Raw genomic sequence first — 25,379 nt, forward strand, 5'->3', positions numbered from 1 at the left:
AAGAAGAGGTTTCAAACCCAGGGTCTAGGGGCACCTGGGTGGCTCAGTCGGTTGGGTGTCTGACTTCAGCTCAGGTCATGATCTCGCGGTTTGTGAGTTCGAGCCCCGCGTCGGGCTCTGTGCTGACAGCTCAGAGCCTGGAGCCTGCTTCGGATTCTGTGTCTCCCTCTCTCTCTGTCCCTCCCCCGCTCATGCTCATTCTCTCTCTCTCTCTCTCTCTCTCTCTCAAAAATAAATAAACATTAAAAAAAATGGGGTGCCTGGGTAGCTCAGTCGGTTGAACGTCCGACTTTGGCTCAGGTCATGATCTCCCGGCTCGTGGGTTCAAGCCCCATGTTGGGCTCTGTGCTGACAGCTCAGAGCCTGGAACCTGCTTTGGATTCTGTGTCTCCCGCTCTCTCTCTCTGCCCCTCCCCCACTTGTGCTCTGTCTCTCTCTATCAAAAATAAATGTAAAAAAAAAAAAATTTAAACCCAGTGTCTGTCCGTTAAGATCTCCATCTCTTAGAACTTTTCCTAAATTCCATCTCTTAGAACTCTTGCTCTGTTTGACTTGTATCTTTTGGATGGTTTCTTTTCATCGACTGTGTATGGGCTGTACAGTTTTCCACAAAAATTCATATCTTGAAGTCCTAACCCCCCCCCCCCCCACACACACACACACATCTCAGAATGTGACCTTATTTGCAAATAGGATCATTGCAAATGTACTTAGTTAAGAGGAGCCTGTTAAGGGGGGCCCTGCTCCACTATAACTGGTATCCTTATAAAAAGGGGAAATTTGGACTCAAAAACACATACAGGAGGACAGTAGGGAGAGACACAGGAGAAGAACATCACCTACAAGCCAAGGAGAGAGACTTGGAACAGATCCTCCCCTCAAGGCCCTCAATAGGGCCAGCCCTGCCCATACCTTGATCTTGGACACCTAAGCACATAAACGTCTCTGTTTAAGCCACCCACCTGCGGTCCTTTGTTACGGCAGCCCTAACACACTCATGCACACTGGCATGGGGAGGGGGACGTGTGGAGAGCCAGAAGGCTGGAAGGACGGACCAGGGCTGTGCAAAGGGCACCCAGAGGTCTCAGCCTGGAGCCTGTCTCCAGCCAATGCAAATGAGTCCTCTCTGCGGCCGAGCTGCCAAGGCCAGAGGTTCACTCTGTAAAGCTCGGAGTGACAGTGCAGACAGCATCTTGCTCATCTTATTCAGAAGGCCTATCGCCACATTAGGTATCTATTTGCTTAAAGAATCCCACCCCATAGTCAAAGAGCAGCAAATAGCAGTTCACTCGCTATTTCTCCAGACTTAGGGAGGCATATCTCAAAAGCCTTTTAAAGAAACTTGAAGCTGTACCCTCTCTTAGTAATACTTTCAATACTTCCCGTAGATCCAGACATCAGAGGGCCCTGCCCTGATCCTCTCTACTCCTGGAGTGAAGCATCCACAAGGCCAAAGGTACTTGCCCATCCAGAACTGGGCCAGGCAGCCAAGACCAGAAGTGCCTTCCAGAAGAGCCTTGAGCCTGCTTCCTGCCAGGGTGTCTTCTCGAGGTGGAGCACGGCACAGGGGACACACCTATAGGCCCAAGCAGTGGTCATGCGGTGGCTACTTCGAAGGTATGGATATTTCTTGGACATGCAGGCCGAGCATCCACATGTAAAACCCATCAGAATCCCAGGATGGAAAGATAGGGTCAGGGGGGCGTTCCCTTGGTCCCTCTTCCTCTGGGCCACAAACGTCAGGCAGGCCTGGATGAACTCCTGTGTGTTCGTGTCTTAGAGAAACTACCTCTCACTTTATGTGATATTCCTTTATTCTTTCTGCTTCCTCCTGTTGTCACCACCCCTGGCACCAGCCGTGGCCCTACATGTTAGACTCACACTCAGGATGCCAAGCACATACCGGCCCCAAACATGAGCCCTTCAACCACAAACCCCATCCCTACTCTTATCTGACCCTTGCTGGCTACAAGAATACTAATGATGCTCCGAGAATTCCACCACCCCACTAACTCTCTGTGAGACTTTGCACGAGTCACTTTTTTCTGGAGCTCTATTTCCTTACCTGCAAAGCGAGAAAGTTGAGCCAAGTTATTTCTGAGAAACTTTCAATCCTACGATCTGGGATTCTTTTACTGTTCTGCCGTTCAAGATTCTCTTACCAACATTATTTTGTCTGCAGAGAGCCAGAGAGTCTAAAAGACACAGAGGTTATATAAAGTGCCAGAGGACGTTAGTGACAGAGGCAGAAATAGAGGCCAGACATCTGTCATTTTTCAAAGCAAGGCACGGTTTTTCAGCCCTCAGAACAGAGTTGTGCAGAAAATCTGCCGCCTATTGGCAGTCACCTGTACATCTCTTTGCCTGGGTATACGTGGCCTGATGCTGAAGTTCCATTTTAGCAAAAAGCTCTGGGAAAGGAAGATTATCAATTTCATCTCCGAACAGCCTTCTCCCTGACCTCCTTTCTCTTTCCCCGTTCGCAATTCTATCCCTTGTGTCTTGTTTAATAAAAATAAGTTAAAGAATGAGAGATTGTTACTAAGGCAAGTTAGAAATGACATAAAGGGCAAAATGACAGCCACCCTCGCAAAGGCATTACTTGGGTCTTGAATTTAAAAAAAAAAAAAAAAAAAGTGCAGGAATCCGTCGACATTAACAACCTTGCCAATTACTGCTCTGTCCTCTAACCTCCTGTCGGGGGCAAGTGGTTAAGGAAATGACAGCAAAAACAGCTTTAGGAAATGCAAGATTTTATCTCCTTGGCCTTTTCCTTCTTTGGACCCTTCTTGCCTCACGGTTGATAATGTCACATGTCATCAGTGGGACATACCCAGGGCACAGACCAAAAAAAAAAAAAATGCCAAGAATTCCTCCAGACTTCAGATGATCTCGGGAAGGCACAATAGGGCACATGTACTCATCAGGAACAAGCCATTCTTTAAGTCTGTAAAAGCTATGGAGCTGGTTACCTGGAACATTTACCCTTGGGGAAGCCCTCATGGTGCAGTGGAGAGGGTTTGTGCCCAGGGGCCGAAGCTCTGGCAACCTGTGGCCACCCTTACCACCTCTGGCACAGCACATAATTTCGGGCATGCTCAGTGGCAAGGACAGGAGCATGACAGCAGTGCCTGCTCACGTGACAGACACCCATATTCGTCCTGGGGACCTTGGGAAGAATGAAGTCCAGAAAGATTTTTTAATAAACGGTTCATACAAACAACCATGACTGTATCAGCGTAAGAAAACAGTTTGAGTAATCTGACAGAAATCAAGCAAATGGTTTTTTAACCAGGGTAAAGTAAATATGTGTGATATTTCCCTCTCTGCCCCAAGCAAAAGAGATTAAGTGAAAGAAATGAAGAAAAACAAGCCACAGAAACACTCCAATATTCAGTCCTTTGATTCGTTCTCTGGATATGGACGGATCTCATTAGTGACTCGTCCCCTTACTGAGTCTTTCTCTGAATTCCGGGGATCCTGTGTCTCAGCTCTAACTGAAACACTACACTCTCGAGAGTTATTGTGGTAAAGTCCGACTTCCCCAACTAACTCAGCAAACGGAGACGGAGATGTCGTATTTTGTAAGACTCTAAATTCTTAATAAAATGTATCTACGTAGCTTATGTAAGTACTCCAAAAGGGGACAGCAGAGAGAGAACGAGCAAGGATTTCCATCTTCTCGAAAAGACCTCCCGTGGTCAGTGGGGAGCTGATGCGAAGACAGGCAGCAGAGAGAACCAGGGCTAGCGCTGAATTCACTGGATTTGCAGAGCCTCGCGAATTTACTGATAGGAATAAGACGGAGCGGATGTGCGCACGCGCGTGCGCATGCGCTCCTCGCCCCCACCCTTGCCAGTTCCCGCCCCCACCCTTGCCAGTTCCTGCCCCCACTGGGAGAGTGCATGACACCCCAAGAGTCACAGCTTGCCTCTGAGGCCAGGTCCGTTAACAATCACATGTTTATTTCCAACTGATTAACCTGGTATTTGGCTTACCCAAATACTCCTAGTGTTAATTCAAGCAGATCGTTCAGTGCTTCTCAAACCATCTTACTCCAAATCAAAAGTGTAATTCATAGGCCAGAAGCATTTAGATTTGCAGCTATGTGTCTATCTGTAAGGGATTTTAAGCTGTCTAATGAAGAAGAAATGAGAGCGGGAGTCAAAAATATGAAAAGCCTTACGTTCAGATCTTAAATACTCTGCTCTTTACCCCTTCCTCTTACACACAAGGAGAAAATAAATTACCAGCCTTTCGAAGACTGGTAACCAAGTGGGCTCCACATTTTCAACTTTTATCATAGCCCAAAGGTATTTAAACATTCAAAAAAATTTCAATTCTGGGCTATAGAGCTTTTCTCCACCAAATTCCTGTCAGTCTAATCCTTAAAAACACTACAATGTGGTTCAAGGGGGAAATGAGGTTGCCTCTGGGTTTACTCTGTTAAGGGATTCAAAGGCAACTTCAGATTTCCATTTCAATCACCGTCCCCCTAATTCCAACTACTTAATAAGTGACGTCTCATTGCTTTTTTAAAGAACTACCCTGAACTGCTTGCATTTCCATTTAATATTAACATTGCAAAATGTGTGCTGTTTTCCTAAATTTATAAACATGTATACTTTCCATAACGATGAAGCTTGCCCAAAAGGTTGTACTTTCTGCTTTGGCTTTATGACGCTTTTCTGAGTCATCTTTAATTACCTGCTGTCTGTCGAAGAACAAGCATTCGCACAGTAAAGCCTGCAAAACAGTGTAAACCTTACATTTCTCTCAGGCTCTTTCAAAACCTGCTGACCAAGCAACAGATCTGTCAGATGCCTGAAACTAGAAAATATTATATATTTTATTTCCTAAAATGTTTCAATGGGTAAACTAAAGATACACACATTTTACTAAAGACTTCAAAAATAGATTGTTGATGAACGAAATGAATGAACATCAGGAAAAAAATCCAGCTGCCTAAACAAGCGACTGAATAAAAAAATCAAACACCAATATCAATACAACTCAGAGAAAACTGAAGAAATTTGCCCAAAAGGATGTACAAAGTAGTCACGATAATGGCAGCCAAGACGAAGAGCTTAAGAAAAATGACCTTAATATATAAAGTGCAGGGTTTCTACAGAAACCTAGAGGTACTGTTTCGGGTTGTCCCAGCAGCCTAGGAATCAGCACAGAATGGGTTAATTAAATTAGTAATTAAATTAGTAGTTAAGAAGTGCTCTTAACTAACTAAACTGCCACCGACCAATGAGCTGGCATTTCCAACCTGGGACTATTCCCTACAGTCACTTGAAAAGGTTGTATCTGAGCAGAACTGAATTACCTTTCACTGGCAGTGCTTTCAACCTTCAGCTCAAGGTCTGAAGAACGGTCTAGGGGGTATGTTAAATTAACATCAAAGGTCAGAATGGGGAACAGTAACGGGTAACCTACAAACAGGGAAACACTCTTGGGATATGTCAGGAATAAGAAAATCAGTGGAAAGGAATAGAAGATTGTAGGAGACACTCAAGTTACAAAGAAGTTAAGTACACAACAGTTCTCAAGGTGATCATCACGGAAAATAAAACATTGAAACTGACCAGAAGAGAAACTTTTAAAATAGGCCACATGCATTCAGGTATGCGAGAGATGGCTCACAATCGCAATAATAGGAGAACTGGCTGCAATCACTTTAAAATGATTATCTCCCATCGTTAAGAATCCCTGGGGTTCTAGCTGAAAATAGTTACTCTGATCGCTAAATTACAGAAGAGGAATGGATAAGTCTACAAATTACAAGCCTCCCAAGAAGAGCCACCTAAGTGACGACCGACATTGTAAATTCCTTGAAGGAAACAAAGCACAGAGATAGAAAATCATACTAAACTTAATCTAGCACAAAATGAAGTTTTTTTAAAAATATCTGTACGTAAGGGGAGATTCCTCCCCTGAACTTCTCAAATACACTCAACAAACACAGAGTTTTTTGTCTTCTTGGAGTGAGTGGCCACTGCACCCACCCAGAGAGGTGGTAGTTTCCTTCAAACCCTTTCCTTCTTTTCCAACCCTTTCCTTCTCTTCCAAGTTGTGATGGGTATACTTTTCTCATTGCATGTAATGATGACCTTCCAAAGGACACAGGGGTTGACGGCGGTGAGTTGCATTCCAAACTCTGAGCAGTAGCTACAATGTGGGTTTGGGTTCTAGCCCGCGTCTAGTGACATGCTGGTCATTAGCACTGACTTGCTGAGAAAAGACAGAACTTGAACACCGTGCCCCACAGATGGTCACAGTCTGCAGGGAACCTGGCAGGGGAACTCATCTGGGGGCCATTAGGAACAGAATGACTGTGTTTTCAAACTTAATCAGTCTTAGCTGTCTTAGCTGATTTCACAAAATCTTAAAGTGCAAAAGTGTTCTAGATCCACAAGGAACCTTCAACATTGGCTGGTTCAAATCTTCATTTTATAAACAAGACTTCCAGCGCCTGGAGGGCCAGGACTGGCTCCTTGCCCTCTCTGACCTGAAGCAGTTGGTTGCCTATGTGCAGAGAGCTGTTTGCTCTGATCCCTCTCAGGTGACACCAGGTGATCTGTGGGGCAGAGAGACAACCATCACCAGTCTGGAATGACATCCATTCTTTTTTTACTTGGACCCACGGACCCATGCCCTGGCTAGCCAGACTTCTCTCCATTGCCTGCCTGGGCACTGGGCTCAAAGCCCCAGTCTCTCCTGGGCTGTCAGTGTTAACCATCTCTCTCCCAGTCCCGCTATATCAAAGGTTGGCCAAAGATGTCAGAACACTGCTGCTGTGTGAATTGGGACCCTCAGCAGCCTCATATGCAAAATGCGCATAAAACGAATATATTGTCCAATATGTCTTACAGAGTCACAGTGAACAAGATTAGCATTCTGTAAACACCAGCAATGTTAAAATTAATGTGTGATGATGATTACAGGTCTAAGTAAGAAATAAAGACATGATAAATATGAGGTTTGAAAGGCACACCTACAGAGCAGTCCCAAACAGTGATGACACTGCTTTAGACACACTGCTACAAGGACACATCAATCTTGATTTGCTACTGTGCCACCAACTCAATGCACCAACTGTCTGGAAAAATATTCTGTGTCTCAGCAATTCCTGGGGAAAGCAAGGCGTATGCCTTACAATAAAGAAAGAAAAGTCAGAATCTCCTGAACAGCAGTTCTAGCAACAACAGAGCCACCATTGCCAGAGGACTTCTTTTTTCTTTCTTTCTCTTTCTTTCTCGCTTTCTTTTTTTAGAGAGAGAACGGAAGAGAAGGGCAGAGGGGGGCAGAGAGACCGAATCTTAAGCAGGCTCCGTGCTCAGTGCAGAGCCCTACATGGGGCTCGATCCCATGACCCTGGGATCATGACCTGAGCTGAAATCAAGAGTCGGAAGCTCAACTGACTGAGTCACCCAGGCGCCTCTGCCGAATGATTTCTAATGGATTAGTTCCATACAGCCACTGCTTTTGACAGACCTATCAGGTGACGACAGACAGAGGCAGAGAAGGAAGAAAAACAAAGACCAGACGGAGAGACTGAAGAACGCAGCCACTCAAATGGAGAGAGGCTGGGAGACCTGAGGGGCTCTCCTGAAGCGTCTGCACTGCCCCACTTTGGGGCCACCTCACGCAACTGCCCCAGCACACAGAGACGCACAGCCACCTCCCTGTACACACTCTAGGGATCCACCATGCTCCTCCTGGAAGGGTGTGGGAGGCTGTTTTCCAATCCAGGCCTTGCTGTTCACTGTGTCTCCTCACTCTGGTAAGAAATGTATCTGAGGGGAAAGTGGGACTATTGATTTTTTTTTTTTTTTCCCCAGTCGATTGTGAACCGCTGAATTTCACTATGTCAAGTCTGTCTTGAAAGGAACCGTGATATCGGCCTGGGCTGCTCACCGTGGACTGGGCAACAGGGATGTAACCCGAATGCCCGAGCTCCTGAACCGTCTGCCACCCTCACTGGAAAGCCCAGAGCGCTACACGACAGGGAGGAGAGAGCAGCCCCGGCTTGCCGCCCACGGCCCGTGCTGCCCAGTCACGCTGACTGAGGTCCCGGGTGCACCAAGGTCCAGCCAGCCGCCCTGCAACCAGGGGTTGAGTTCGTTTCACAGTTTGTGCCAATGGTTTGTAAAACGATGTGACACATTTCTTCCAAATGCGCGAGAAACAATTCATCCATGAGCTTCCAGGACACATTTCACGTGAAGCATGAAAAATTCCAGGAGCTGAGGAATGAAGAACTCGACCACAGGCTAATAGGAGCCAGCCACGAGGATCTAAAGAATGTTAGGAAGTACCGTACGCAGCCCTCATCTCTATTGTTATCACTTGTGATTATTCCTACGTTGCTTTATAGTTGGCCACATGCTGCTGGCCAGGGTCACAGCCCGACTCTTCCCTGGTGTGCAAGGCACACAGAACTACAAAGGCCGGGGGGCTGAGCTAATGGCACTGGAGAGAGATGAGCTGTAAGTCGTGACCTTCCTCACTTTATGCCAAACAAACAGATGGAAACTGACACCCCACATGCAGGGATGTGGCTCAAGGAAAACCCCAGAACCTATCACATCCTTCCTCTCTGTGTCCCCATCCTTCTCCCCACCCACACCCCTCACATCCAATCCCATTAGCGATAATGGGAGTGGAGTCTGTATGGGATGGAATGAGAAGGGATGGTTAATGTGGACAGAGAATCAAGCTCACTGGATAAAAGACATCCATATAGACCTCTCCCAGTAAAGGAAATTTACAAGGGAAGACAAGGAGTATGTTTTAAGGGTTGGAATCCCGGGAATAAAGGAATTTCAGATGAACATATCTTTCCGGTGGCCCCTGTCCTGTATACATCCCTGCTCTGTCAGCTTCCACACTGTGGAGTCTCTGATTCCCAGGGCCTTAAAAATGTTCCTTGACCACTGAAGGAAAACCATTTTTGTTGGCTCTATCGAAAGGCAGCTAGGATACCTCTGAGAAAGCAGCTCTTCATTCCATCCTAAGATATTTGATCCAAAACGCAGACAGAAAATTCAGAGGTCCGCTTTGATTTCTATTAGAATGTCCAAATAAAAGCCACTGGGTCTCTGGTCCCCAGCATACAACCTTCTACTTCCAGTCCTTCCCTGACATCCTCCAGATGATTCCCAACAAGCAACGCTCAGAAACAATGGCGCCATGCAAGCACGCAGTCTCCACCAGTGATTTTCTCAGAAATGCCGATTGCTATCCTAGTTCCTTTTCAAGCTGAATGTGTAGTTTATCCAGGAAAGAAGCATATCCTTCCCTTTGAACTTGCACATTACTGAGTTGAGTAAATCAGAAACAGCTTCTTCCCAGACAGCACCCTGCGTTCTGAGCTGGTCTCTATGAAAAATCTTCACCGGTGATGATAACGGCTGTGATGTTGAGTGGTCTGTTTCTCCAGATATTTGTAACAATACCAGTCGCTACACCTTGTCTTCGTAAGACTTCAAGATTGGCCTATTTCACACTTTGTCAGCATCTCCCCATCTGGCCTAAGAAGAAACTCTTCTCATAAAAAACAAAAATGTTTGTCAACAAAGCTACTGATGCACGGAAGATCCATTCTTCTGGCTGGGGTTCCTATGAGATATGCCCACCCCCCCAACCCCACCCAAGTCAACATCGTCTAAAAGAAAACCAGTATCTCATAGGAAAAACTAAGTTAACAGGATCATGCACAATTAGTTAAAAATACTAGACCAAGCACTCTCTGATCTATGAAGCCATATGACTGCACACTGGCTCCTTTCAACTTCTCCATTTCTGGGAGTCCATGCTGCAGCCCATCAGCTTGGAAAAGGTGTGTCTTCCTTCTTAAATGGAAAGCCCACATAATAACAATGATTTTTCCAATTAATATTTTTGGCCAGGAACAGCGTGAAGCCTCACCTCCCTAGTGTGGAAGAAAGGAAGCTGATGGGTCAAAACCTGTACCTACACACCCCAAACTGCCCTAAGGCAGGGAGGAGCCTGCCTGTACCTCTGAGTAAATAAAGGAGATGCCAAGGGTCATCCAGATTATGTGATGCCCCAGGGTGGTCACCCTCCAGCAACACAAAACTCCGCTCAGTGCCGGCAGTGCTCTGAGCTCCTGATGAACATCCCAGGCTGAGAACTTGGGCAGAATAACAGACTAGAAATGAGAAGATCCAAGCTAGGGGCCCCGCTCTATCAGCCTACTGTACCATGGGGATCCTCGTTTTACACGAAGAGAAATAACTTCCTTGGAGCTCTGGAAAGAGACTGTCTTTTATTGGTTCGGACGCCACGGCCGCTGTGGATGTATACAAGGTCTCTTAGCAGCTGCATCACCAGGAAAACTTCTGGAGTTTTTGCATCTTCGTCTGTAAAACGTCGACAAGGAGGGTGGCCCGCCTGCCAAACCGGGCTACTCTGATTGCCACGAGTTAGTGTGTGAGAAAGCATGCCCTCTGCATCTCTGTACAGGCCCAGGACACACCCGCAAGGGTGCTGCCCATGAATTCAGCTCAAAACACAGAGGCTTTGTGCCACACTGCAGCAGATTCTAAGTTAAGCACACCCCAGCTCCGTCCCGCAAAGAGTCATCAGCTTGTGGGAGAGAGGAGAGGCATATAAGAAACCTCTCTGTGCTGTTAAAAGCAAAAGGAGAAATAAGTAGGACACATCTGGATGGCAGGACCAAAAAGGGATCATTTTAAGTCTCACATGTAAATATATGCATGTGTAAAGAGAATAATAAATTCTCATGGATATTTCATCTTACGCATTACACATGATACATGCATATAATGTATAATACAATGCACGTGTTACTATGGGCATACGGATGATATGTGACATACAAAGTATATACTATACATATTATATAGACTTGCACCTACGTATGTGTATGTACGTGTGTGTGTGTGTGTGTGTGTGTGTGTGGACACATAAAGATGTAGAATGACTTCCACAGGAAGCAGGAGTGGGAAAGATCCTTACAGGCTGAGGCAATAGTATAAGGATACATATGAAGGTGCAGAGAGAGAGCATATGGCATAGTCAGTGGTCAGTTTCCTTTAGTTGAAATTTGGCAACAATCCAAATCTCTTCTCCTTCTCCGTGGGCATGAGTTAGATTTCTGAAGGGAAGTATTAGGGCTGGAAGGGGTCCTGAGCACCTCCCTAGAACAGCATCCGGAGCTGGCTTTTCTTGGCTGGATAGGATGTGATATGTGTATAAGAGGGGACCGTTATTCACTGAATAGTCTAAGACACATTGGGACAGGAAGTTTGAAGGCCTTCAGGAGCCTGAAATCCCATAATAAAAATGACAAGTGGAGGGGCACCTGGGGGGCCCAGTCAGTTGAGCTTCCGACTTTGGCTCAGGTCATGATCTTACAGTTCATGAGTTCAAGCCCCACATCGGGCTCTCTGCTGTCAGCACAGAGTCTGCTTGGAATCCTCTGTTTCCCCTCTCTCTCTGCCCCTCCCCTGCTCATGCTCTCTCTCCTTCTCTCTCAAAATTAAATAAATATTTAAAAAATAAGTTTTAAAAAATGACAAATGCCTGGGTGGCTCAGCCAGTTGAGTGTCTGACTCTTGATTTCAGCTCAGGTCATGATCCCAGGGTCGTGGGATCAAGCCCCATGCCAGGCTCTGTGCTGAGCCTGAAGCCTGCTTAAGATTCTCTCTCTCTCTCCCCCTCCCCTGCCCCCCTCCCCAGTTGCACTTTCTCTATATATATAAAAAAATAAAAAATGTTTAAAATATTTAGGAAAAAAAACCGACAAGTGGTAACCATAGTAAACTGCTATAAAAGCTTTATATGTGTTAGCAGCTGGTCCACATAACAGCCCTGTAACGTAGGTGTTATTATTATCATCCCCTCCCCCAAATAACAAACGATTCTAGCTGCCACGTGGCTGAGTGAGGATAATCAGATGGCGGAGTCCATGTTCTCAGCCACGGCAGGCGGTTAGTTTTATGAAGCACTGTCTTTGGCGAACCAACGAAGCAGAACACGAATTGCCCCCTTGCTCGACACCCACAGCACTTGCAGACCTCACTACCCAGCTGCATACTCATCCGGGCACTCCTCGGCTTTTTATCTAAAGCACATGGATGTGCGAGTTCTGTCTTTCACCAAAATAGGAACATGACATTGAAGTATAAGACAGTGAAGTGCCTCTTGTGGGCACTGCACAATACAGAATACAGGCGAGATTCTCACTCCACAGGAAACAGATAGGAAACTCGGCTGAGAAGGAACAGACAGCAGCTTAAGTATCAATTTTGCCTCTTATTGCGACTTCCGGCAAATTGCTAACCTTGAACTTTGTTTTCCTCATCTATAAAGTAAATATGATAATAGAAGCAACTCATAAAGCTTAGCACGATGCCTGGCAAAGAGTAAGCGCTCAATAAATGCTAGCTATTATTAACAACCATGCATTCTTCCTGACGGAAACACTGTCATTGACTGAGCTTCTCCCTCTTAACGGCTCAGCCCCCGCCCTCAGGGAGAGTATAGTTCACCTCTCTTCAGATGATTGTCCTCAGCCAAGACTGGCATCAGAATCTCCAACAGACCTCAAAGGGAGAGAAGATGCCCCTGGGGATAACTTAGTACACAGTAGAATGGGAAGGAATATGGGCATTTAGTAGGTTGGGTTGCTGGCCAGGTTGTAAAATACCTCGAAAACTCAGGTCTGTCCCACACAATGAAGAATTCTCCTGTTCAAAATCATGATAGTGCTTCTGCTGAAAAACTACAGCCCTGCTCAGAAAATTCTTGTGTATGAGGGACAGCAGGCAACATCAATCCCATAAACAGGTCAAGGAGGCGAGTGATCCAAAGTCAGTTAGGAAATCAATACCTCCTTACGGCGTCAGGTGGTTCTGCATGGAGGGGAATCTGGTTGGCTAAGGCCAGGGTGTCGTGCAAGGCCTTGCTGACCTCCTGCAGCTCGCCCAGGGACAGCCTGCCCACCAGGGCGGCCAGGTCGCAGCCCTGCCACGGGAGCAGCCGCTCTTGTTCTTCTATTTCCCTTCTCAGTTGCTCATCTTTTGCTTCCAGCACAGACATTCTTGCTTGGAGAGCTTCGATTTCTTTCTGTAGAAAGCAGAGAAACCAGATTTTATAAGTTAACCCTGCTCGTGGCAAACCGCTCTGCTGGTAATGAGTCCGTCAAATGAAAGTCAGCCATATGCATGAGAGCCATGAAGCTCCCCTTCTGAGCCGGGCAGATTTTTGGAGGTTTGCTGAAGCGGAAAAATCACGCCAGCTTTGTATTTCTGATTAGTTGGCATAAGGAAAAACATTCTCTCCCAAGTATTAAATAACTATGGGGGGTGAGCCAGGAATTTGACTTGGAAGAACCAAGCAGATACATAAATGACTTACTTCCTTTCGGGCAGAAGAGCTACAACACAGAGCAGCAAATGTCATGTGCTTGAGGTACGAGCTAACAGGTAACACAGGTCACAGACCGAAAAAGAAAAGCAGACAGTCCTTGGTCGGTCTGTCCCCAACCATGAAAAGTTAGTGTGTAGAGAAAGATTAAAAATCACAATTTCCTGGGGCGCCAGGGTGGCCCAGTCGGTTGAGCTTCCGACTTCAGCTCAGGTCGTGATCTCGCAGTCCGTGAGTTCAAGCCCTGCGTTGGGCTCTGTGCTGACAGCTCAGAGCCTGAAGCCTGCTTCGGATTCTGTGTCTCCCTCTCTCTCTGCCCCTCCCCCACTCACGCTCTGTCTCTCTCTGTTTCTCAAAAATGAATAAATGTTAAAAAAAAAATTTTTTTTTAAATCACAATTTCCTAAGTCTACAAGATTGAAAGAGCAAAGGGATGCTGCAGATAGTTTGATGCAGTCTAAGGTTCATAAAAAATATTAAGTAAATTTAATTTCCACTAATATAGCAAACCAAAATCCAAAGAATCTATAGAGTATCATCCACTCTTGAGGTCAAAGAAGAAAACAAGCAGCAGGCAGCTGAACACACATTGTGTGCACAGTGTTAGAGCACATAATCATCTCACAGCGCACGGTGTTCTGAATTTAAAGTGAGGCTCTTTCCGTCACCACCCTCCCATGATGTGTGCATGGGTTTCTGGCTGATAAGAGCAGAGCGCTAATCCTGGGCGCCTCCCCAGCTCTTATCCACATTGTCTTAAACCCAAGCTACAGATCACCTACAACTGCAACCTCCTGACCCCACTTCCAGTAGGGGGTGGGGGATAGACTCTGAGGCGGAGCTGAAGATCCACCCCTAAGACACGCTAAGAAGAAGACAATGTGTGTCTCCATTGGTCCCACACTACAGTATTATTGCCATTGTTTCCCAGTTAAACTCCCCAACTCCGCCTCTGCCCAAACCCTGTTCCTTTCTTTCTTTCTTCTTTTTAAACTGTGGTAAATACATGTAACATAAAATTCACCACCTTAATCATCTCGTTAAGATTTTTTTTGAAGTTTATTTATTTATTTTGAGGGGGAGAGTGGGGGAGAGACAGGGTGAGTAGGGGAGGGGCAGAGAGAGAGGGAGAAAGAGAATCCCAAGCAGGCTCTGCACTGTCCACATGGAGCCCAATGCAGGGCTCGAACCCACAAAACCGTGAGATCATGACCTGAGCCAAAATTCCAGGCTCCCCATCTTAACCACTTTTAATGCCAGTTCCGTGGTACTGAGTACATTCACACTGCTCTGCGACGACTGCCGCTGTCTGTCCAAGAACTCGTTTCATCTTATAAACCAGAACTCTGTCCCCATTAAACTCCAGCTCCCCATTACCCTGCCTTCCCCCAACCCTTGGCAACCACCCTTCTACTTTCTGTGTCTATGAATCTCTAGAAACCTCATAGAAGTAGAATCAGAGTATTTGTCCTTTTGCTTATTTCACTTAGCATCATGTCCTCAAGGTTCATCCAAGTTGCACCATGTGTCAGAATTGCCTTCCTTCTTAAGTCTGTACAATAGTCCATTGTGTGGATGTACCACATTTGATTTATCCACTCACCTACAGAGGGACACATTTTGGCTATCGTGAATAACGCTGCTATGGACATCTCTTTGAGGCCCTGATTTCAATTCCTTTGGGCATCTACCCAGAAGTAGAATTGCTTCATTGTGTGGTAATTCTATTTTTTTTTTTGATGTTTATTTATTTATTTTGAGAAAGAGCACCAGCAGGGAAGAGGCACACAAAGCCGGGCGGGGGGGGGGGGGGCGGGGGGAGGATCCCAAGCAGGCTCCAGGCTCAGTGTGGAGTCCTATGTGGGGCTCGATCCCCTGACCACAGCATCACGACCTGAGCAGATATCAAGAGTCAAACACTCAAAAGACTGAGCCACCCAGGTGCCACAGTAATTCTATTTTTAATGCTCTGAAGACTCACTGTGCTTTTTCACAGTGGCCCTATGCCCTATTCTTTGTTTTTTAATTTATTTTTTAAAATTTGCATCCAAGTTAGTTAGCATATAGTGCAATAATGATTTCAGGAGTAGAATCCGGTGATTCATCCCCTACGTATAACACCCAGTGCTCACCCCAGCAAGTGTCCTCCTTAATGCCCATCACCCATTTGGCCCATCTCTGTATCCAAAACCCCTCCAGCAACCCTCAGTTCTCTGCATTTAGGAGTCTCTTATGTTTCGCCCCCTCCCTGTTTTTGTATTATTTTTCCCTCCCTTCCCCTATCTTCATCTGGTTTGTATCTTAAATTCCATGAGTGAAGTCATATGATATTTGTCTTTGACTAATTTCACTTAGCATAATACACTCCAGTTCCATCCATGCTGTTGAAAATGGCAAGATTTCATTTTTTTTGACTCCTGAGTAATACTCCATTGTGTGTGTGTACACATACACACACACACCCCACATCTTCTTTATCCATTCATCCATCGATTGACACATAGGCTCTTTCCATACTTGGGTTACTGTTGATGGTGCTGCTATAACCATTGGGGTGCATGTGCCCCTTAGAAACAGCACACCTGTATCCCTTGGGCAAGTACCTAGTAGAGCAGTTGCTGGGTTGTAGGGTAGTTCTATCTTTAATTTTTTGAGGGACCCCCATACTGTTTTCCAGAATGGCTTCACCAGTTTGCATTCCCACCAGCAGTGCAAACGGCCCACACCCTATTCTTAACACAGAAGTCAAAGTGATTTTTTAAAATGGGATCAGATTATGTCACTTCACTGCTTAGAACCCTCCAATGGCTCCACATTCCAGTCAGAGAGAAGCTCAAGTGATTACAAAGGTGTGCAAGGCCCTGCAAGATCCCTTTTCTCCCTGACCTTCTCCTCCACCATTCTATCCTAGCCTGGCCTCCTGGCTGCCCTTTGCATACAGGAGGCACATCCACACTGCAGGCTTCACATGGCTGTTCCCTCTGCTTTACTCTCACTGTTCAATGAGTTGATCTTAGCCTACGCATGATAGCTCTTACCACCCTACAACAGGGTAAGTAGATAATTTAGGTTTATTTATTATGTTTGCCATTTCTTATGTATCTCCCCACGCCCCCCCCCCACTAGAACATCAACTTCATCCTAAGCATTCAATCCTAAGCATTTCAAACAGTATCTGGCACAGAGGAGGCATTCAAATACCTGCTGAATGAATATCCACCTCTCCCCCAGAGTTCTGCCAAGAACATTCCCTTCAAACACTAAGTATCCTGAGCTAAAATTATTTTCTGTACACTCTGACATCAGCAGGAATTATGTAGACCGTTAACTGATACATATTCTTCAAGACAAAAACAAGATTTCACATTTTCACCTGAAATTTTGTGGTAATGCTCATTGAATATATAAGCATTCAGTTTATTGGAGAATATTTTCAAATTGTGATGACTTTTGCTTCCCTTTGCCACCTTGCTATTTTGGGGATCTGGGTGGGCAAACTCAGATAACAAGAATACCCTGCATGAGGGAGTGGGGATGGGAGGAGGGCGGTCCAGTAACTTGCCCAAGCCCCATAAACTGATCTAAATTCCTTCTGTTATTTAGAGCCTAAACCAAGATTAACTCTCAGGTATTAAAGACCCATGCTCTTTCTGGAAGTCCAGATACCTTCAATGGATGCTTCCTTCTTGTTCCCCATTCCTGCCTCAAAGCCTCCAGGTTCCAGCAGGTGTGGACTCAGCTTTAAAGTGGGGGTAGAGGAGCTTTCAACCTCCTGATTGCCTCCTGCCTTTAAGTCAGTGCTGCTCCAAGACTTCTAGCCCCTGGCCAACTGCTCTGGGCCAACCTGGACATGCAATGCCCGCCAGCTTTTCCCAGACATGCCAGCCTGCCCAGTCCCTACTTACAACTCTGCCCTCTAACAGTTGCTCCTTACAGTCCTAACTGGATACGATTTTCCATAAAGGATTTTCATAGCACGGATTTCTTCCTGCTTTTCAAAAGAACCTCGTAAAGGTCAAAATGATAAGAGGTGACAAATTGGCCTGGCAGACAAGGAAAGCGTATTCAAAAGGTAATGAGGAATATCGAAAACAGGCACAAACACCACTGAGCTTTCAAACCCCTAGTAGGTAATGAGATTCCTACAAGCCCTCCAGCCATCTCCACCCATCTCTCCCTTTTGTACTTCACGGGTGGACGGCCAAAGCTCTAATTGCTACATTCAAGCAAAGCAAAGATCCGCCCTGCCCCATGTGGCTTAAACGGGTAAGAAAAATGCTGGCCCATTTCCTGAAGATTCTTGTTCACCTGCTTACCTGCAGCTGCTGCTTTTCTTGAAGAAGCCAGTCTCGTCTGGTGATGGACACATGCAGGGCGTCCTGGGCAGTGGGTTCGAACCGCTTTGGCTCCATTCTGAGCAGGGCTTGGGCGCCATCACTGCTGGCCCTTAAAGTAAAACATGCATATTGGTACAGAGGTAGAGAAGCTGAAATCCCCAGATCTACAAAATGTTGAGAGAAAGAAATCTCAGGGGCACCCGGGTGGCTCAGTCAGTTGAGCGTCCAACTCTTGATTTCAGCTCAGGTCATGATCCCAGGGTCGTGGGATCGAGCCCTGCATCAGGCTCTGCGCTCAGGGTGTAGCCTGCTTGGGATTCTCTCTCTCTCTCTCTCTCTCTCTCTCTCTCTCTCTCTCTCGCTTTCTCTCTCCCCACCCCACCTCCCCTGCTCATGCTCTCTCTTTCTCTCACTCTAAAACTTAAAAAAAGAGAGAGAGAGAGGGAAATTTCACCAAGTGGCCACCAGCTGTTCTCACACTTAGCCAGGTCATAGGGATGAGGTCCCTAATGTAAGTTTCTGTTTTAATTACAATCTGTTGGGGCTTTTGCTTTTTCACCCATAGCCAGACTGTTTTACACCTGCATCGTCCAGTACCATGGCCCCTAGTCTCGTGTGCTATGTGCTGAAATTGTAAAATACGCCCCAGATATTTTTGTTTTTTAATTAGGCTCCATGTCCAACATGGGGCTCAAACTCAAGACCTTGACAAAATCAAGAGTTGCAGGCTTTACCGACTGAACCAGACAGGCACCCCCACGCCAGATTTTAAAGACTTAAAGAGGGCAAAAATATCTCAATATTTTTTGTGCATTACAGGTTGGAATGCTAATATTTTCAATGTATTGGGTTGCATTAAATATTTTGTAAAATTAATTTCACCTGTTTCTTCTTCTATTTAGTGTGGCTACTGGATAATCTGAAATCGTGCCTGTGGTTTGCATTATGTTTTATTGGACAGCACTGACTTGATCGTCCAGAGCCAAATTCCAGGCTGTGGAGATTAAGAAGAGGTATGACTGGCTTGCAGATGCCTGGGTCAGAGCTTCTCAGAAAAGGTTTGCAAAAAGACTGTCAAAACCCACTTAAAATCTGGCTCTGTGTCTTTTTCCTGCAGGAGTTGACACATTTGGTCAAAGCTGGGGGAAATGCAGCATAGGCTTGAGCTCATGCTGGTGAGTTGCCTTTGTAAGGGTCTTGCAGGCGTTTGTCCTTAAAGGATGACAAATTCGTCCTTAAAGTATTCAATTTCTGGCTCAATGCAGTTGGACAGAAAAAAATATATATACCCTAAGTGAAAACCCATGTCAACCATTCAAGGAGGCTACGGTCTAGGAAAACACCACCAACTACAATTAAAAGGCAAACAACAAGCTGGGGAAAATATTGCCAGTCAGGAATCAGAAAAGGGAAAAATATTGCTAATTTCAAGAGTTCTATCAAACCAAGAAGAATAAAGACGAACACGTCGATCAGAAATTCAAACAAAGGAATTACAAAGAGTCAAGGAAAATGTTTACCATCAAAAATACTTTTCAGTGCAAATTCACACAACATAAAATATCATTTTTCACCTAACTGGCAAAGGTTTCCGGGAACCATGATTGTTTGGTGAGGGAAGGGAATAAGAATTTAGCATAAAATATAATATAACTTGGATCCTATATTCCCACTCCTAAGAATTCATCATATGTAAATGATCACAGATGTGCACAAAGATTGGCTGCAAAAATACATTTTTTAGGGGCGCCTGGGTGGCTCAGTCAGTTAGGCGTCCGACTTCAGCTCAGGTCACGATCTCGCGGTCCGTGAGTTCGAGACCCACGTCGGGCTCTGGGTTGATGGCTCGGAGCCTGGAGCCTGCTTCCGATTCTGTGTCTCCCTCTCTCTCTGCCCCTCCCCCGTTCACGCTCTGTCTCTCTCTGTCTCAAAAATAAATAAAAGTTTAAAAAAAAATACATTTTTTAATAGCCCAAAACTGAACACACACAATTGTACCCCAAACGAGGACCAGAGCAGTCAACAACGGCAGTCACTCTGCGCAGCCACTAAAATTAGGTCACCAAAGAAGATGTAACCCCATGGAAAATGATCACTTTTTTCAAAGCAGCTATTATGGTAATATGTATACTATGAAACAACTATTGTAAGGAAAAAAAAAACTCATGTATATAAAAGATAAGGAAAATACCCACCAAAATGTTATCAGCTCTCACCTCTGAGTGGTGGAATTTCTTCTTTTGGCCAATCTTTGATTTTCTAAGTTTTCTCTAGTAAGCGTATGTTATTTTTAACACCATAACGGAAATGTTTTCTACCACATACACTAAGTAGCTACACTGTTTACTTAAATATTTTAACATAGCCAACCTGTCTGTTGTAGCCCTTGGACAAAACAGACATGTCTGTGTTTGAAATCAATCACATTTCATGCATTAATGATCAAGGGTGTCATCCCCTGTGGGAAAGCAGGTATCAATACCTTCAGACAGTCGAAGGCATAAAGTACACCCGTCCCCTCCCTCGGGATCTCCTTCCAGAGAGCTGTACCTAGCCTGCACATGCATACCGACTTCAGGATTCAGCAAGTAGGAGCACAAAGCTGCATGTTCTCATCTGTGCATGCACACAGGGTCTCAGTCCCTCCACGTTTCTCGGAAAGAAAACAACTCATTGTTTTTAGATTCCATTTATGAGTGGAATTACATGGTATTTGTCTTTCTTAGTCTAGTTTATTTCCCTTATTTCACTTAGCATAATACCCTCTAGGTCCATCCATTGTCCCAAATGGCACAGTGTCGTTCTTTTTTATGGCTGTATAATATTCCACCATGTATATGCACATGCACATGTGCCACGTTTTCCTTATCCATTTGTCTCCTGACGGACTCTGAGGTTGCTTCCATGTCTTAGCCACTGTAAATAATGCTGCAATAAACAGAGGGATGCATGTATCTTTTTAAATTAGTATTTTCATCTTCTCTGGGTAAATATTCAATGAATAGACAAAAACCAGAATACGACCTATGAATACAGAGAACAGACTGATGGTTACCAGAACGTTGGGAGTGGGGGGTTGGGTGAAATGGGTGATAAGGAGATACAGGCTTCCAGTTCCGGAATGAGTAAGTCACCGGAATAAAAGGCACAGCCCAAGGAACAGAGTCAATGATATTGTCACAGCCATGGAACAAGACACATGGTAGCTACACTTGTGGTGAACACAGCATACAGTATAAACTTGTCAAATCACTAAGTTGTATACCTGAACTAATGTAACAGTGTGTGTCAGCTATATTCAAAAAGGAAGGAAGGAAGGAAGGAAGGAAGGAAGGAAGGAAGAGGAAGGGGGGGAGGGAGGAAGAAAGAAAGGAAGGAAGGAAGGAAGGAAGGAAGGAAGGAAGGAAGGAAGAGGAAGGGGGAGGAAGGAAGGAAGAAAGGAAGGAAGGAAGGAAGAGGAAAGAAGAAAGGAAGGAAGGAAGGGAGGAGGAAGGAAGAAAGGAAGGAAGGAAGGAAGGAAGGAACGAACGAACGAAGAGGGAGGGGGAGGGAGGAAGGAAGGAAAGAAAGAAGGAAGGAAGAGAAAGGGGGGAGGGAGGAAGGAAGGAAGGAAGAGGAAGGGGGAGGGAGGGAAGGAGGAAGAAAGGAAGGAAGGAAGGAAGGAAGGAAGGAAGGAAGGAAGGAAGGAAGGAAGAAAGGAAGGAAGGAAGGAAGGAGGGAGAAGGGGAGGGAGGAAAGAAGGACGAAAGGAAGGCAGGGAGGTAGAAGAAAATGAGTAACTGATCCTAACATGTGTTTGTTCTTTGTTCATCTCCTTTCACTCTTACCCCATTTTGTTCAAACATTCTGAAAAAGCAAACGCCATCAAGCTCACCCACTATGTGCCATGGACTGTGCTGGGTGCTAGGGACCCAGCAGTAAAGAAGACTTGGTTCCTGCCCAGAGCAGGGGAGACACACACCGAAAGGAAAATATAAGGCAACGGAGAAATGCTCAACCCAGGTCTCAACCTATTACTCTAGGAGTTGAAAGGTGGAAGTGAGTCTCCCACTTCCTCAATCTTAACGTGGCATTTACAAATGAGGGAGCCAACCAAGCACTGCAGCCCTGATATTTCTGGAAACAATGGTAGAAAATAAGTCACCTCAGCTTTTCTAAGTTGTGAAACAGAAGCTACAGAAAAGGGAACCCTCCTCGTATTCCTGGGCCTGACACAGATTCACATTCTCTGAATAATCTCGAAAACTGCTTATTGTAACAGACCACGCAATTTAGAAATTTATTTTAAGACCTGTTACTCTCTGATTCATGTGCTTGAAGGCAAATTACAGGAGTCGTTGTAATGAAAATGCTTAGGCTGATCATAATAAAACAAACTAGTATGAGTTGAGAATTTTCTGTGCACCAGACACTATCATTTTTGTCACACTCACTTCTCCTTACAGACCTAAGAGGAAGTATTATTATTAGAGTTTTGCCACTGAGGAAGCAGGTGTCAGGGGCATTCAGTGACTTGCTCTCGGTCACAATGAGAACAAACAGCGGAGTCCAGGGGTCAGGGGTGCATCCGGCTGATCCCCCCCTTCCCAGTCCTTTCCTGGACAACCTGATGCCGTTTAGGCTCTCGGCAAGATTATAAACTTCTGTTTCCTCCTGGCTTCTAATCACACGCCACCCACACCCACAGATTAAGTCCCCTTGGTTGCTCCCCAGCAGGCCCAGCTGAGAATGAAAGGGAGGGTTCAGCACGGGGAGGGAGGTGAGCTTTGAGCCCTAGTTCTGCCTTTTTCTAGCCGCGAGTCCTTGGATTCATTAAAACTCTCTGAACCTCATCTTCCTCGTTTTTAAAATGAGGAAGGTGGTGAGGATGATGATGCCTTCCTTATACGGCTGATTACAAGGGTCCTAATCAGTTTATTCAACAAATGAACGCCATGCACCTACTGGGCGCAGGCCCCACCCTCACGCCAGGTAGGAAGAAGGAGGCAGAACCTCTCTGCCCTCAGAGAGCTTTGCTGTTTGCCATCCCTCGTGTGTCGTGTCTGCGTCGGGAAAATGACCTCTGGATGCATGTCCAGTGGGCACACGGTCCTACACAGTGAAGGTTACAGATGAAATGTCCCCGAGGATCTTTACACGTATCAGAAGAGGAAGTCTCTGGAACAAAACCATCACCAACTACTGACGTCCGTGGGAATGGGACGTGCTTCCCCCTCTGGGCTCCAGAGTCTTGGCCTGTCTCGCAGCCACGTGCTCCAGACTGACAGCCTCAGGAGGGGAAAGAACTCACCTCATCTTGGGCTCTGCACTGAGTAGGGGCTTAGCAAATATTTGTTCAATGATCTCATGAGTCCGTGGCCTTAGGAAATCCAGAAGTCGTTTATATTCAGCTTTCTATTTCATTGGATCATTTCTTTGCACTAATTTATTTCCCAATTTGCTCTGCTTATGCAAATATTAAGAGTTTCCTGAATTTCCTAAATAGATACCATCTGGGTCGGGCTGGGAGTTATTGAAGGAAATCAACATAGAATTGAAAATTAGCTACAGAGGCGCTACAGGTGGGTAACTGGGAATTCTCCATATTATTGTTAATCACATTCATTACTAAAGCCATAAGAAAAGCCCCTGTGATTAACCAAAACTCATCTCCCTGTCTCGCACTCTTTGACTCTGAGTATAGAAAGCCATCCATAGATGGCTGAGTGGCGGCCCCAGGACACGCTGTGGCTCAGTAATGAAGCCAGGGACAGGTGTCTGTTGTTCAGATGTTCAGTCCTCTGAGCCAGGCTCCCTCTTCCTTCTACCGTGTTGTTCCCTTTATATTTAATAATTCTCAATGTGTAATCCCTAATGTCAGTGCAAATTAGCATTGCTGCCATAAACTAATCAGTATGTAAAATGAGCAAGTCCCTGAGGGGCAAGAATTAAAAACACGAGGGTTGGAATGTTAGAACAGCCCTGGGTGCCAACAGGGACTCAGGGTCTCTAAGACCCTACCCTCCGCCACCGGGTTTCAAACAGGCCCCCATCTGGGGCTGCCCAGTGCTGGAAAAATCCTGGCCTTTCTCCTTGTGTCTTTTCCACTAGCCAGTTAAAGGATAAACCCATTTGGAAAATAAGGTCCTACGCCACTGAAAGCAGTAAGAACATTTTTCTTCCCAGCGACCCCACGCACCATGTGGCTTTTGTGAGTGTGTAGTTCAACAATACTGAGGAAGGAATGAACCCTCTGGGGGTTGACGCCTCTGGAATCACGTGTTTAAGTGTGTGTCTGAGATGAACACACATCACTACCTCCTCCCTAGCCAGCACCCGAGGCCCCAGAGCTTTCTTGCACCCTCCTTTTGCTCTGATGGTTGCCTTCAGAAGTATGTAGAGTGAGAATGTTATAGGGCAGGAGAGAGGCCAGACGATGCACCTGTTAGGACATCCCATGCCAGAAGGGCTCACGGCAATGGCTATGGTTTACAGAGTTGTGTATATAACACAGAAGGTCCCTTTCCCAGACAGAAATGTGCCTTCATGGTGCTAAAAATATTGCTGTTTTGTGCCACTTCTGGAATCAAAGAATTTTAGTCAAGGAAAAAAACCAACATTTACCAAGGCCAGTGCTCTCATTATTACAGTTGGGAAAACCTCAGTTCAGATGACTATTTCTTACAGCCCCTCGGAATACCTTTGCTCATTGCTGTCCCCCATGGATGACCATTCTAACAAATTCATGTCATGTGACTTCCGTGTTTCCATCCCTCCCTCTTTGGGAAGATGGTGAGAAAGAAGTGGTTTGTGCCAGCCATATAATCACTGAAGTGTGGTTTAAATCTAGACATCGCTGGGGCGCCTGGGTGGCTCAGTCAGTTAAGCATCCGACTTTAGCTGGGGTCATGATTTCACGGTTTGTGGGTTTGAGCCCCGTATCAGGCTCTGTGCTGACAGCTCAGAGCCTGGAGCCTGCTTCGGATTCTGTGTCCCCCTCTCTCTCTCTCTGCCCCCCCACCTTCACTTGTACTCTCTCTCTCAAAAATAAACATTAAAAATTAAAAATAAAAATAAAAAATCTAGACATCGCTTCCTCATCCAATGAAATATTGTAAATTATCAAGGCCACTGTGAAAGCACAAATACCATAGAAATGCAGATAACTTTACAGTTCTGCCTTTATATATATGTAGTTCTATCTATCTATGGTAGATAGATCTACATATAGATATGAATCTGATTTTTATCTAAAAAGTAAGCAGAATAGGGGTACCTGGGTGGCTCAGTCAGTTAAGCGTCTGACTTCAGCTCAGGTCATGATCTCACGGTTCGTGGGTTCAAGCCCCGCCATCGGGCTCTGTGCTGACAGCTCGGAGCCTGGAGCCTGCTTCAGATTCTGTGTGTGTGTGTGTGTCTCTCTCTCTGCCCCTCCCCCACTTGTGCGCTCTCTCTCTCTCTCTCTCTTTCTCTCTCTCTCAAAACTAAATATTTTTTTAAAGTTTTTAAATAAATGAAGAGTAATAATAGGAAACGAAACATCATTGTCTTCTATAGTCCTATCCCACTCAGAGAAATGACTACACTGCAAGGGGGCACAAGGATATTTATGTGGGTTTGTGACAGCTATGCCCGATACAA

At 45.5% G+C, this 25,379-nt stretch overlaps 1 protein-coding gene across 2 annotated transcripts in view; it reads right to left on the minus strand.

Annotated features, from left to right (window-relative positions):
• The window catches only part of DISC1 (DISC1 scaffold protein), a 355,103-nt gene that overhangs the window by 225,191 nt on the left and 104,533 nt on the right, over nucleotides 1–25,379 (minus strand). Inside the window, exons 5-6 of one of the 2 annotated variants that reach the window (XM_042960019.1) lie at nucleotides 17,739–17,868; nucleotides 12,887–13,122 (exon numbers count right to left, since the gene is read on the minus strand). In XM_042960019.1, the coding sequence (XP_042815953.1) occupies nucleotides 12,887–13,122; nucleotides 17,739–17,868 (366 nt within the window). Of the gene's footprint in view, nucleotides 1–12,886; nucleotides 13,123–17,738; nucleotides 17,869–25,379 lie in introns of those variants that run through there. The other variant, XM_042960020.1, reaches the window with a different exon arrangement.

This window comes from Panthera tigris, chromosome D2 (genome assembly GCF_018350195.1).
Source record: "Panthera tigris isolate Pti1 chromosome D2, P.tigris_Pti1_mat1.1, whole genome shotgun sequence".
In the NCBI taxonomy this organism is placed as follows: domain Eukaryota; kingdom Metazoa; phylum Chordata; class Mammalia; order Carnivora; family Felidae; genus Panthera; species Panthera tigris.